The sequence below is a fragment of the Thalassophryne amazonica genome, chromosome 10 (genome assembly GCF_902500255.1).
Source record: "Thalassophryne amazonica chromosome 10, fThaAma1.1, whole genome shotgun sequence".
Classification (NCBI taxonomy): Eukaryota; Metazoa; Chordata; class Actinopteri; order Batrachoidiformes; family Batrachoididae; genus Thalassophryne; species Thalassophryne amazonica.
The window spans coordinates 84430790-84446203 of record NC_047112.1 but is presented as its reverse complement, the minus strand read 5'-3'; the positions used below and the strand labels follow the sequence as shown (position 1 = coordinate 84446203).

The following is a 15414-nucleotide window of genomic DNA, read 5'->3' as shown; positions in this document are numbered from 1 at the left end:
GTTCATCAGCACTAACCACTTATCTCTGATACGCAGATTCAGCAGGCGATATATATATATATATATATATATATATATATATATATATATATATATATATATATATATATATATATATAGTATACATGAGTTATAATGCTGCTATAATGGGTTATAATGAGTTATAATATGAGGTATAATTGCTTAGTAAGCTGCATTAATACATAAATACATTGCAAAAAAGATTTTTAAAAATAAGTTGCTTACATTAATATAAGCAAACTCAGCTACTCTGGAGGTGTGTGTGCGTGAGTGTGTGTATTATTATGAATTATATTTTCATTAAATATATGTACATATAAGCTAACACTTAAAATAACCCCCTCACAGATTTAAATCTGTGCCCCACAGCCCGTGATTTTTCAAGCTAATAAATAAGTAAAATTAGCGTATTATAGGTGGACTTGGCAACACTCTGAGTCCAGCCCGTGCACTTCCTGTGTCGTGACCTTTGTTTACTGTTCGCTCCATGGTTAAAAATAGACCTGTAGGTTCACTCGGGGCGGTTGTGGAGATATTAACTGTCCGTTACCCCTAAAATGAATTCTATAGCAGACAGCTTTGGACAGTTTTGCACGAAAACTCGTTTTCCAAAACGAAGACATCGACAGGTGAGCTAGCTAGCTGGTTAGCTGAGTGCTAAGGTCCGCGGCGCCGTGCTGCTGATCGTCGGTTTGTCGGCCTGGAGACACCGATAGACGCCTGCTGCGGATTCCGCAGGTCCCTCCGAGAGTCCCCGAGGGCGCAACTGCAGCGTGTTCGTGGCGATAAAACCGCATCTTTTGGTGTAGGATGACGTCAGCCGAGCCCACGGCCTGCAGTTTCCTAAACACGGTGAGTTTGACCGAAAATACCGCAAAGGAGAATAAACATCCCCAACTTGTCACTGCGGTTTTTGGTATCATGTTTGTTGAAATAATGGTGTCTTATAAGCCTGTTTGGGCTGGGGACGTTTTTTTTTTCTGTGACACAGTAATAAAAGCCATCAGCCACTTAAATGTCGCATTAAAGATGTTGGCGGTAAGGATTATTAAGTGTTGTACAGTTTGGTCTACGGATGTGATATTTGACGATCCGTGAGTTTAGTGGGATAACCTGGCACCTTGCATACTTGCACTGAACTTCATAAAATACCATTGTGTTCAGTATAGCTGTTTTATATTGACATCACAGCAGCCAACTGTAATATATTACATCATGTAGCCAGAAACCAATTTTGATGCCATTAGTGCCACTTAAAGGAATTATATGACACTTAAAATCCAGCCTTGGATGGCCTGCCATGGCCTGCACAAAAATGCATGTTGCCCGTTCCAGGATCAACATGTAAAAATGCTCCTGTCATATTGAAAAGTATACCACATTGTTTGTCTAATCATGGGAATTCAAAAAAGATATGGGTGAGGAATCAGTTCCAAAAGAAATACTGTAGTTTGGTCTATCTGTCATGGCTTGTTATAGGGCAGGGGTGGTGGTCAGTTGGTTAAGTGCACTTGTTTCCACTGCAGAGGGTTTCTGGTTCAAAACTGCCTCTGCACATTGTTCATATAATGTGGAGTTGTGTCAGAAAGGGCATCCAGCATTAAACTTGTGCCAAATCAACATGAAGCTCCACCTCTGACCTGCTGTGGTGAAACAAGGGAGAAGCCGAAGGGATTTACATGAAGGAATGTTATGGGATAACTGTTTGTTACCTCCGCGAACGAAGTTGGGCAGAGGTTATATTTGCGATATATAATGTTTTCATATGCCATTATGAAATTTTTACTGAAGATTCATATCCTGATAGGAAGGAAGTGATTCAATTTTCAAGGACCTAGATCAAAGGGCAAAGTCAGGAAAAATCTTGGAAAATTGGAAAAACTCCTATCTTTAATATTGAATGAATTTTCAAAAATTCATAACTGTCAAAAAAGATCAAATGTATTTCATATTTGACAGCATTATGTAGGATGTTATCCTTTATCAACTGGCAAAGTTTGATCCAGACCTGATCCAGATTACAGATCATTTAATGTATATTTTACATTATATCTTAATCAAACGTGCCCCAATCACTGTCATATTTTGAAAGTGAGGTGCAGACTGGCACTCACTATCACCTGACAAAGTTTGAGCCGGTATTGATCCAGATTGTGGATTTTGTGGACATTTAAATTTAATATCGAAAAGCCCATTTGGTGTACATTTTGCATTATATCATGATCAAAAGTGCCTCAGTCACTCTCATTTGTGACAATGACGTGCATACACATGCTCAGTGAATAGACTAAGTTTGACCTGCATCTGTTCCTTATTGCAGATTTAGCAGCTATACGATATTAACATTGGTAAGCCTTTTTAATCTATATTTTGTATTATATTTGTCTATATTTTAGCAGGTTTTCTTTGCAGCCACTGATTCCAGCAGGTGATTTCATTGATTAACATCACTTTCAGCAGATGGGATGAGTTCATCAGTGAAATCACCTGTCACTGGCTGCAAAGAAAACCTGCACCCTCTTGGCCCTTTCTGGAATACTTTGACACCACTGTTTTAGCTTATGAAAAGCCACTTCTAACAGGACTTTGACCTTAAATTTTTTTCCAAGGTAAAAATTTGTGGAATTGGAGACTAGTGTTGGTGGAGTTTTGCGCTCTACAAGCGCAGTACTCTAGTTGTGAAACTGTATCCCCGGTGTTCAAACTAATCTTGAAGTTCAAACTAAACAGTTATTATTAACATGATTTATGAAGTTGTTTCAAGACATTAAAAATTTTAAAGTGACTCACGTGGCGTTTGATATAGTGCATTCATGGCTATAGAGGAGGTATTTTGTGGAAAGCTGTTGTGTGAAGGAGTCAGTTTGTAAGAAAAATTAATTTGTTGGAATTTGTTGCTATTGTCTGTACAAAAGATTACACAAGATCATATGGGAGCAGTTTATCATGTTGTGCATCAAATCATAGGCTTGTTATATAAATGGACATGTCTGACATACTTTGACTATGCACAAAATATATTTTTTAAAAAGCATGCTATTTTTAAGTGCTTGAGGAGAACCATTTAAACATGAGACTTAAGCCGTGGTTACAACCCACCGTACTTGCACGTGCGTGCAGTCTACTTGCAAAAACGTGGGCTAAATTTGGAGATCCGTACGTCGTAAGTACTGCCTCAGTATGAATTTAGGAGCACGCAGACACACCGTAGAGGTGTTAGTGCATGCAGAACTTTCGCTGCGGTCAGGCTGCGGATTCACCAGCAGTACAGATAACGCACGTTGTGAGTACTGCCTCAGTACGGATTGAAAGCAGCACATTTTCATTCAGTTACTATTGAATTAACCAAATCCGGTACGGAGGCAGTAGGCTACTCACCACATACTATGGAATTAAATTGTATGTATCAGATCTTGAAGATTGTGATACACATATATAAATTAGAATTAAGCTGAAATTTAAAAAGCTGGTAATCAAGTGTGTAGTGAATATATTCCTCTATCAGTGTTTCACACCTTGTGTGACTTTTCACTAACAGGCTGGACATGCTCATGCATCGCCGACGCCGAAAAACACCTGCTGCTCCGGTCCCGCTCATAACACACATATCAAAAGAAAAGCCTACCCCACACACACACACACACACACACACACTGCTTTATTGTCAACTCTCTTTATCGTTACACTCCTAGAGATGTGCTTTGAACGAACTCCCTCCTCCTCTTGCTAGTGCCTCTGTACGTTTTCAAAAAAACGTAGTGGCTGTGGCATCCGCAGAAAACGTACGGCGAAAGAAAACGCACGGTGGGTTGTGACCGGCGCTTTATGTGCATGTGAAATATCAGCTGGCATCCACTTTGTCTTTTCAGGAAGAGGCATCTCCAGCTTCTTTGACAGACCTTTGCCTGACATATGTGAGCCAAAACCTGGAGTGTTACTGTGTGAAGCGCCCTGATGGCTCACTGTGTTTCAATGAGCCAGTACCCTTCCCGCATGATCTGGCAGACCAGCTACTGGCCAAAATGGCTACTGAAGGTAAATAGACTTGTAATACCTCTTTCAGACTGGCATGGTGTCATGGATTAAATCTGTGTCTGTGGTTACTTAAGAATGGATCAATCAACTGGGTTGATTCAGAGAGTGTGTGTGTGTGTGTGTGTGTGTGTGTGTGTGTGTGTGTGTGTGTGTGTGTGTGTGTGTGTGTGTGTGTGTGTGCGTGCGTGCGTGCGTGCGTGCGTGCCCGTCCGTCCGTCCGTCCGTCCGTCCAGTCCAGTCCAGTCCGTCCAGTCCAGTCCAGTGTTGAATTTCCCTTTGCCATGGAACTACTTGTCAATCAATTGTCCAGTTACTTTGCGCCTCTGAAAATGGAGGAAGTGGGGAAAAATGGAAAATTCTTTAATGACCATAGTACAATGCATTGTACATAGGTACAGTTTATTATTTGTATAGGCAGCATTTGATCAGTGTTATTTTCTACAGTGAAAGCTAAAATGAAAAATGTTAATTGGCAGTTATATAGCGCCTGACTAGATCCTTGTCATTTGATAGGTGGTTTGTATGTCACATGATACTGATCATTTGTCCCATTTGCCACTGTGCTCCATTTACCATGCAAACTTGGTTCCATATGTTTCATACCATTGCACACGGTGACGGCTCTTAGCAGCATATTGACGCTGCTCATTGTTCTAACACAAAATAAAAAGCAAATCCAGTACTCCATAAGCGGTCTGGAGGCATTTGCAGTATTCGCTTACACATATCAAGCTAAAGTAGAACCTCTGTCAGATGAACAGCTCAACAAGTTTCTGTCGTGAATTTTCGCCAGACTGAAAAAAGCAGACGGCAGTCGAGTACACAAAGAAGTCAGTGCGTGGCATCAGGTATAAACTACATTGTCAGGATTGTTTTTGAACTATCTGACTGTTTTTGCAAGTTGACTGAGAACAATTTTGGATTGGATTGGATTGCTATTTAAAGGTCGTGTTGGACTGTTTTGAACCTCTTAACATCAAAGGACCAGTGACACACACCAAAATCTAAGCCCTTTTTCTCTTGTTTATAAATTAATAGGCGTTATATAAAACAAATAATGAATCTTTTTTTCATTTGTTCAATGGTAAGAATATTTCACCTCATGAAATATTTTTACCATTGCACTCAGAAACATTCATTGTTTGTATATCATTTTCCCAAGACTAAAAAGATGAAAACTAAATTAACAGTAAATCCTTGAAAACAAAACCTGAAACAAAATTTGTCTTTATTTTTATTGTGGAATAAAAATGAAATTGTAGAAGAACTACGGTTTAACAGACAAAGGTTTGCTATCCAGTCTGAGTGCATCAGTGCTTCATTTTTGAAGTAGTAGGAAGAATCTGTATTTCAAACACATTAAGACAAAAGTTATATATTGGAGAAAATGATGGCAATATGACGTAGAAATAATAATACTAAAAATAACTTAAATATTACTAATCACATTCAAAGTCAAGTTTGATGAAGTTTTCACTTATTTGTTCCTGTCCCTTTTCAGCTAGTTGGCATAATTCCTACACCAATTATAATTAGGTCTCTTTCCAATTTTTGACGAAGACTAAAATACGATTAAAGCTAAATAACATTTTCAGTAGAATACTAAAACTACATTAAATTTGGATGCCATGGTTAACATTATATAATAGTGCAGCATTACCAACCGCTGTTATTCATGTGAGCTGAGAACTGAACCAAAACTTTAAGTTGATAAAGTACTGAGGCTGTGGTCCTGCCCGTCTTTGGTGAGGAGTTTAAAAACTTGATTCTCGCTCTCTCTACTCACTGCAGGTCTGTTGAATGACAGCACTTTCGGTGTGTTTCGGAACTGTGAATACCTGCGGCTGAGGCGGGCGTGTATCCGTACAGCGCGCATCTCTGCAGAGGCCTTCCAGAAAGCACTCTGTCCTCACAGCCTGTTGGAGCTGGATGCTGCCAGAGTCAATGCAGACATCACCATCACTGACATACTGCAGGGACTGGCCACCAACAAATATTGCCAGGTAACGCAAGAGTCCATCAAGAAAAATGTAAGGCAACATTCAAGTAAAAATAATATATATAATCCATGCCTTTATTGTTTTTGTGTCTTCAAATATTGTGCAGGAGTCCCTCCAGCGGCTTGTTTTAACAGGTCTGACCATGTCCTCTCTGGAGGAACCAATCCGGTATGGCTTCAGCTCCCTCCAGGGCCTGCGGTCTCTCTCTTTAGCCAATGTAGACTTCTACGACTCGGGACTAACCGATGTGTGTTCGCTGCCTCGACTGGAGAGTTTGGACTTGTCCAACACATCGGTCACCAACCTGACTCCCCTGCTGGGCCTGAAGGAGAGGCTTCGCTCGCTCACTCTGCACCAACTAAAGCGCCTGGAGATGAGCACCGCTCAGCTGCTGGGAGTCATCGGACAGCTGAACGTGTTACAGGTCAGTGAAAGTATCAAGTGTTTGTTTTGACAAAACACATCTTTTGCTGTTTTCTTCATTTTGTTGTCCTGTGCCGTTAAAGAATCATTAAGCTGTCTGCCTGCCTGTTGGATGTGTGTGAAATTTGTGCTTTTGCAGCACTTGGACATCAGCGATGATAAGCAGTTTACTTCTGATATCGCTCGTCAACTGCTCGGCCAGCATGGGATCCTGCCTGCTCTTGTTTCCCTGGATGTGTCAGGGAGGAAACAGGTTTGTGTGTTGGAATGTTTTGTCTTTGTGCAGTGATATTTCCAAAAAAATGTGCATTATGCAGAGGTGTACACGTTTTTATTGTTTTTCTTCCAGCACTATAATTTAGGTTGGTACTCTATTTGGGTGTTTACTTCTCACCTGACTCGTGCATTTTGTCCCAGTAATAATATAAAACCCTGTCAAAACATGAACTCGTTGTCCAGTCTGACAGAAGTGAAATGCAGAAAAGTGCTCCGTCTTCATGCAGACCACGCTGTCCGACCAGCTACAATAACACTCAATATCAAAGTCACGCCATAAGACAATACCTTTCTTGATGCATACTTTTATCATTTCCCTTTTTTGCTGCTCTTTTTTGCAGTTACAAACATAGTAGCTTGACGAAAATGTGCTTGAATGTACTGCAGTAACAGTAGTAGGTTCATGCCATCACTGCTGTTGTAATGGCCCACATCATATGTCAAGTAGCAGACAGACCCATGATTTTGATTGGTTATTTGTTTGTTTTCCCTCTAGACTTTGGAAATGCCTAAGTGTACAATACCAGTCAAAAGTTTGGACACATGTTCCCATTCACTTGAACATGTGTCCAAACTTTTGACCGGTATTGTGTATATTTTCTAAAATACAGTGAGTGAATAGCACAGACTGTATATATACTGGACAGAGCCTGCATGACGTCACCCATTGGTTTTCTGTAGAGACCCAAAACAGCCAAAATGACTCCTCTTTTTTGTGTGTCACCATGTTGACAGCCCCGCCCGCACCGATTAATGATGAACTCATTAATGCATAAAGGGGTGGAGCATGGGTGGCTCCATGTGTGATGAATAAAGCCTGGACACGCCCCTCTCTTTCTGAATCCAAACCAACAGCTAACCTTGGTTTCTTAATTAATATTTTTAGGGAGTACGAGGTGGTTCTTATAACGGGTTGTTTTGGTGTGTAAACAAAAACTTATCCGACGCATAGTTCCTCAGTAATCGTGCGGTAAGTGGACCTCCCCACAGCTGCTGAAAGTGCTAACACAGTTAGCATACAATATTAAATAAGACCAGAGTTTCACTCAGCATGAATATTTCAACAGGGACGTCTTAGATGATCCGTTAGGGCGTTTGACCGCGCAACAAGCAGTATTATTCCAGGTATGTTGGGAAGGTGTCGTAGCACGGACCCACAACAGGGGTCGCAAAGGAACGGACAATGAATAAGCCAGTAAGTAACAATTTAATGTTGTGACAACACACAACTAAACACACAAAATATATATAGTCAATTAACACCAGGTGACGTGTGGGCAGGCTCGAAGATAGAAGACCCCCGACGAGAGATGAGCCGCGTCCCACACGGCTTCCACCACCAACGGCCTGAAGAACACCGGAGCCGCCAAGTCCCGAGTCCCCAGGTGGCCTCTGTCTTCGGCTGTCGACCCTGGTACTGCTGGCAGAAAACAAGACAGGATGGATGAGTGTGAAGTCGCACACTCAGTAATCCACAGTCTGCACTCAGTTAGGAGGGAACACCTCCACCTCCAATCACACACTCGTGCAGCTCCTGTTTAACCACTTATCTGGTTCGGGGTGTGAGGCGAAGCCGTCGCTGATCACACCAAACGCCAATCCCACAGATAAGGCAGACACAACAGGATAACGGCTGCAAAAGAAGTTCAGATTATCACTCAACGATTTGAGTCAGCAGAGAAAATTACCTCTTCGGTAGTTGATTTCTCGGCGGGGAGGTGGAGTTGCAGTCCGGCTTATATAGTGGTGTAGATGAGTGACAGCTGGTGCGATGAGTGACAGCTGTCACTTCTTCTGGGTCTGGCGCCCTCTCGTGCTTGGAGCCCGCACTCCAAGCAGGGCGCTCTCTGGTGGTGGTGGGCCAGCAGTACCTCCTCTTCAGCGGCCCACATAACAAGGTAATTGTAATAGAATAGTCCAGACATAAAAGCAAACGGTCAGAGACTATGAGAGGAGGAGTCGATGGACAGAACCACTGTCACTCAAAGCAACCACACCCACAGTTATACAGAATTTTATTAACTGAAATGTCTTAAACTAAGAATTTAGAAAAAAAATAATTCGGCCCCTGTACAGTTGTCATGGAGGAGGAAACTATCTATAGAGACCAAAATAATTTTTTTCTACTAGGCTGTAAACATGGTCATTTCTACTGTCAAGTTGGACATTTAATGGGATTCTATGGGAATTTGCTCTGTTTTGGAGCCAGCCTCAAGTGGCCAGTCAAGGAACTACAAGAAAAATGACTTCTGCAATAGGCTCAAAATGGGAGCCCAAGTGTGACTAGATTGATAAATGAGATGACTCAGAAACAGTATTGTCATTTGAAAAGTCACCAAATTAAAAGATACTGTATAGACAACAACCTTGAAATGGGTTGATGCACATGATTACTTAAAAAGCAACTTTATTTTCCCTATATAACATGCCATAGACATGTCTGCCACCTGCTGCATGGGTTAATGATGCTGGATTGACCGTTGGTGGTCAGGTCATGTGTGGAAGCATGCGTCGGGGCCATGTGTCGCCACATGTACCACTGCCTTGGACAGCAACTAACTGTACTTTCCAAAAGTTGTTCTTCTTTTCACTTCTCCCAATTTCTCTGAAACATCACAGCAAATTCCAGCCCAGGTTTTATGGCAGATGCCCTTCCTGACACATCGCCACACCACATGGCATAGGTGGTGTTGAACCGGCAACTTTCTGATTCACAAGTACCTACATTGACCACTCATCCACCATGCTGCCCCAGAGAAGTATAGATAGTTTTGTGTTGTTTAACAGTGTTTAGTTTATAGAAATATGGCATGCAGGCAAGAGAGAGGTGTGGACTTTACATATTTAATCTTGGAAATCATTTTACAAGTGGGTGAGTGCCCTGTTCAGTTTTTCACATTTGTATTTTGTTCTTGTCAGTGGAGCTGGTAGGCTGTGTTAATTTTATTTTACTTTGAGAGAATGTTGGGTTTTGGATCTTGATGTATGCGGAGTCTACCGGAACAGCACGCTGTTTTTCCTTGTTATAGCTCCCACCGTGAATGTGCATGCGGAACTCTGCACTGGTTTTCAGGCTGCCTGATCACACAGATGTATTTCTGATATTTTTCAGAGTTATATCAGTGACAACACATACAAGCATGTACAAAGCTGAGCGTCTAGCAGAGACTGTTTTTAATAAGCTGCGTTTCAGCAATTGCATGCCACAAGCTTGGCACATCTGTCTTTGGGCACTTTTGCCCATTCCTCTTTGCAGTACCTCTCTAGCTCCATCAGGTTGGATGGAGAGCATCAGTCAGCTGGGTCTCCTCCCACCTGTTATGCCCTGGCCTAGGGGTGAACCCTTGCATAACACAAAGTGACTCCCCTCATTCCCCCACTCCCAAGAATGACCAAACCACAAAGGTCTGCAGTTCAAAATACAACAAATGTATTATTATTTCAAATAATAAATGGCTTTAGGGTGAGAACAGGCCAAAATAACAAACAAACCAACTCTCCAGTTCTTGTTCTTTCCTATCAAGCAAATAAAACAACCAAAAGACAGTCATCTTACCTAAACTCCTAGCGAATAAACAGTAGAAAACATCAAAATAAAACAGTTTCTCACCCTACTAAAACAGGTTTGGACTGCTTTTCCAAAACAAAGGTAAAAGCAGGGACTCCTCAGATACACACAGTATCAGGTTGGAAGCAGGGAGGAGGCGGAGCACTGGATGTTGGTTTCAGCCTTCCTCTTAAAACTGACGCCTCCATTGCTAGACTAGTCAGCTGGTGCCACACTCAACCAGTTCACCTGGTGAGAGAAATTCACACAGAACACAAGATGAACAGCACCCTCACCCAGGTGGGGAGGGTAAACACATTTATACACCACCAACACACCAAATATGACCAGGGTCATAACAGCCATTTTCAGATCTATCCAAAGATGTTCAATCGGTTTCAGGTCTGGTCTCGGCTGGGCCACTTAAGGACATTCACAGAGTTGTCCTGAAGCCACTCCTTTGATATCTTAACTATGTGCTTAGGGTCATTGTCCTGCTGAAAGATGAACCGTCACCTCAGTCTGAGGTCAAGAGCGCTCTGGAGCAGGTTTTCATCCAGGATGTGTCTGTACATTGCTGCATTCATCTTTCCCTCAGTCCTGACTAGTCTCCCGGTTCCTGCCTCTGAAAAACATCCCCATAGCATGATGCTGCCACCAGTGTATAGTTGTTACTTAAACCAGAAGTTGGTTATGTTTGATTTTTGTTGCACATAAAGCAACAAAAACCAAAGCTGTTTACTTTTTTTTTACACTAAAAACAGCATTTGGGATTACTATGAAGCTATTGACCCAGAAGTTGATTATGTACCTTCTCTTTTTTTTACATTAAGCCAGAAGTAGTTACTGTTCTGTTAAGCCAGAAGCTGGTTTTGTTTACTTTTTACTTGCCCTAAAAACAGTTGTTACTGTTGTAACTGTGATGTGATGATACCATAATTTGCTAATGGTGGTACAAACCTGCACTTAAAGTGTGAATTTTAATGTTCTATTAAATAAAAAAAGGGGGGGAGGTGTAGTGGCATTTAACTCGGCTGTAAATCCAATATGAGAGTAATACTACAGGTCAGGAGGCTGTCCGGCCCACGGGTCATAGCCTTCTGACCAATGTGGCCCCCAGAAAAATATAGTTGAATAGTCCTGCTCTAGGACCTCAACAAAGGCTGTTACCAGATGATCCATTCATCCATTTTCTTCCGCTTTATCTGGAGTCGGGTTGCGGGGGCAGCAGCTCAAGCAAAGCTGCCCAGACCTCCTGAGCCACACACATGTACACCACAGATGTGTGGTGTTTTATTTGTTTCTGTTTCCAGTGATTCATTAAAATCCATAGGGTTAAAATTTTGTCTTGGTTACTCACTTGGACATTGTAATTTGAGACTGCACATATGCAGCTTTGCATATTGAGATATACTGTAAAATTGTTTGTGTGTGAATGCGCCAGGTGACTGATGCAGCTGTTAAGGCATTTGTCGAAGAAAGACCAGGCATGACCTTCTTAGGACTTCTGGCCACCGATGCTGGATTTTCGGATTTTCTCTCTGGAGAAGGAAATCTAAAAGTTAGTATGGGCATATGTTTTAAGTAACTGTGGTAAATGTGTAAGTGTGCTAAATTACATTATGTGTGAATAGGTAACAGGAGAAGCCAATGAAACCCAAATCTGTGAGGCACTCCACCGGTACAGTGAGAGAGAAGCTTTCGTAAGAGAAGCTCTGTTTCATCTCTTCAGCCTGACTCATGTTATGGAGAAGCCTCGACCCGACATTCTTAAGGTACTTCAGTGTCATGCAGCAGCACGTTGCAGAAAAGCCATTAAATAGTTGCCACATTTTGATTAGTGTCTGTTCTGTGCACGATGCCAAGGTGAGCACATGCAGATCACACCAAATTCAGAGAGCAAATGATACACTGAGTGACAAACATTATTGTGTTGCACCAAATTCAGAGAGCAAATGATACACTGAGTGACAAACATTGTGTTGATGTGGACAAGAGCAAATGCAGAAATGCATTTATTGTGCACAGAATGGATTTTTGTTTGCTTAGGTAAGTGAGATGGCAGCACAGCAGACCAGCATTTCCCCAGATGTAGGAATAAATGAGTTGGTTGCATGAACTGATCATATTGTTTAGTTATTTATCGTAGTTACTCACACCAAGCTAACTGTGTGTGTGTCTTTGTCTTCTAAAGGTAGGTCTCTTACATCTGGCTTTTCTCTTACCATGTTGGCATAACTGTCTTTCATATCTTCATCATTGTGTAATGTTCTAAAATGGTGTAGGTTATATTGATGCAACTATCTTGTTTCTGTACCTATGTACTTTTCCAATTAATTAATGATAAATGGCTGTAGTTGGTTTCAGGAAAATCAAAATGTTTGTCTCAACCTGAAAGTCATCACTACACCCTCCAAGTCCCAACCTCACAGTCAGTTTTACATCTGTCTTCCAGCTTGTAGTTTTGGGTATGAAGAATCACCCCGCCACTTTAAACGTCCAGCTGGCAGCCAGTGCCTGTGTTTTTAACCTGACAAAGCAGGACCTGGCAGCAGGAATGCCAGTTCGCCTGCTGAGCACAGTCACCCAGCTGCTACTGGAAGCCATGAGGACCTTCCCTAACCACCAACAGGTATTTGTGTGTCACTGCTTCTCCAGCGCCTTATATGAAATGGAGAGTATTAGCTTAGTTTCTAAAACATACCTCAATGATATAATGACAGGATTCATTGATAATGACCATTTAAAAAATGTGAAAGTCCCACTATCCTGACCAGGTTGACTGTGACAAAACCTAATGAACATTTTCCAAGATGGAACAACATGAGCAGCTCATTATCAACAACTTGTATGCAATATAATATTCTACCCCCACTCCAGCTGCTCAATCAGTAAAAAGCCAATAATTGTAGTCGTCATCCTCATCATCTTCAAACACTCTTCAAACAAGGTCATGGGGGCAATAGCTCCAGCAGGGGACCCCAAAATTCCCTTTCCTGGGACACCTTAACCACCTCTGACTGGGGGATACCGAGACATTTCCAGCTCAGTGTGGTGATATAATCTCTCCACCTAGTTCTGGGTCTCCTCCCAGCTGGACATGCCTGGAACACCTCCTTAGGGAGGCGCTCAGGGGACATCCTTACTCAGCTGGGTCCTTTCAACGCAAAGGAGCAGCGTCTCTACTCCGAGCTCCTCACGGATGACCAAGCTTCTCAACTTATCTCTAAGGGAGACATCAGCCACCTTTCTGAGGAAGCCCTTTCCGTTGCTTGTATCCTCGAGCTAGTTCTTTCAGCCATGACCCAACCCTTGTGACCATAGGTGAGAGCAGGAACGAAGATTGACCGGTAGATCGAGAGCTTCACCTTTTGGCTCAGCTCCCTTTTTGTCGCAACGGTATGGTAGAGTGAATGAACAAGATCCTGAGGTACTTGAGCTCCTTCACTTGGGGCAAGACCTCATTCCCTACCCGGAGTAGACACTCCATCAGTTTCCTGCTGACAACCATGGCCTCAAGTTTAGAGGTGCTGATGATTCTCATTCCAGCTGCTTCATAATAATTGTAGTCACACTCACACACTCATCTACAACCTCTTTCCGAGTTTAGGTCGCAGGGGCAACAGCTCCAGCGGGGGACCCCAGACTTCCCTTTCCCATGCCACATTGACCATCTCTGACTGGGGGATCCCGAGGCGTTCCCAGGCCAGTGTGGAGATATAACCCTATAATAATTGTCATTAAATTTAATTTGTTTGAGCCAGAATGATTAACTACTGGATAAAGGTTTTGTCTCATGTTTGTGATTTGAGAATTTCCTCCCTCACTCACTCACTCACTCACTCACTCATCTTCAACTGCTTCCTACAAAGTATAAAAGGTGGATGAACATCCTCTGCTTGTGGTGAATCCAAAAGTTTTCCCAGCGGTTGTATCACATTCAGTAAGTTCCCACAGCCACTGTCATCTCAAAAAAGTAGCTTCCATTTTTGTTTTGGTAGGGGACAAAAAAAGGAATGACCCCAACAAATGTAAATCATTGGGCATTGACAGACTGTCAAATACTTTTTACCCACAATGCCGAAGGAACTGCTCGACTTTGTGTGCATCTGTGGTCTGTGTATATGATATCTTAAGAAAGAGTTTGTGCATCAAGATGAAACTTGGTATAAATGGTAGCCTCACTAAAACGTCCATTGTAGTTGTGTACAGAGGCACAGTTTTGCTCCAACTACTAATGGATCTTATCGTATATGTAGACAAAAACAATGTTAAGACTGTGTGACATTCCTGCATTCGGGCTCTATGCTAATTTCCATTTGGTTGATGTGTCTTTAGCTGCAGAAGAACTGCCTCCTGTCTCTGTGCAGTGACCGCATTTTGCAGGAGGTCCCATTCAACAGGTAAGAAACATGTACTAACACTGTCATTGTAAGAGTCATTGTTACATGGAATTATTTTGTAGTTTTGGTAGCGCAGATGCAGTCGCCACCCTCTTTCTACTGCTTTGTGACTCTGAACATTCTGCACACATGTTCTCAGTGCTAGAAGTCATGGTCTGTATTGATCAGAAAACTTTCAATTTTGTTACAAATAAGACTTTTACTTGTCTTTTTAACCACTATGACATTTGCTAATCATTTGGTCTGGAGTGTTTGTTGTGCTAATATTTGTTTATTTATTTATTTATGTAGCACTTTCAGGCAGAAACAACTTGGCAGTTATTTTAAGGTTTGTATTTAATAAATTAGAAATCGCAGCCTTGTGGTGATAAAAATCAACATGATATGAATGGGGAATCATTCCTGAGAGAAATTCAACATGAGCACATTTTAATTATATTTGGGGCCACCAGGGTGCTGAGTCTGTGAAAAGCTGTGTTTAAAAAAAAAAAAAAAAAAAAAAATCTTGACAAGGACTTTGTATGTCAAGGTGAAAAGTAGAACATGGCCACTTAACTAAATCCCTGTCACACCATTTAGCCAGCGTATGCCGACCCTATTAAAAATGCTGGCATATGTGTAATAAGTTATGGGTAAGTTTTTATATATGTATATATATATATATATATATATGTGTATGTGTATATATGTGTATGTGTATATATGTGTA

General features: G+C 41.7%; 1 protein-coding gene across 4 annotated transcripts in view; it reads left to right on the top strand.

Annotated features, from left to right (window-relative positions):
• Positions 1-464: 464 nt before the first annotated feature.
• The window catches only part of zyg11 (zyg-11 homolog (C. elegans)), a 27350-nt gene continuing 12400 nt past the window's right edge, over positions 465-15414 (top strand). For all 4 annotated transcript variants that reach the window (XR_004563170.1, XR_004563169.1, XM_034180390.1 and 1 more), the window contains exons 1-9: positions 465-873; positions 3891-4056; positions 5848-6059; positions 6163-6480; positions 6619-6732; positions 11747-11863; positions 11937-12077; positions 12758-12934; positions 14641-14705. Coding sequence is in view for 2 of the 4 variants with exons in the window: in XM_034180390.1 (XP_034036281.1) it covers positions 832-873; positions 3891-4056; positions 5848-6059; positions 6163-6480; positions 6619-6732; positions 11747-11863; positions 11937-12077; positions 12758-12934; positions 14641-14705 (1352 nt within the window). In the remaining 2 variants the exon portion in view is untranslated. The remainder of the gene's footprint in view (positions 874-3890; positions 4057-5847; positions 6060-6162; positions 6481-6618; positions 6733-11746; positions 11864-11936; positions 12078-12757; positions 12935-14640; positions 14706-15414) is intronic.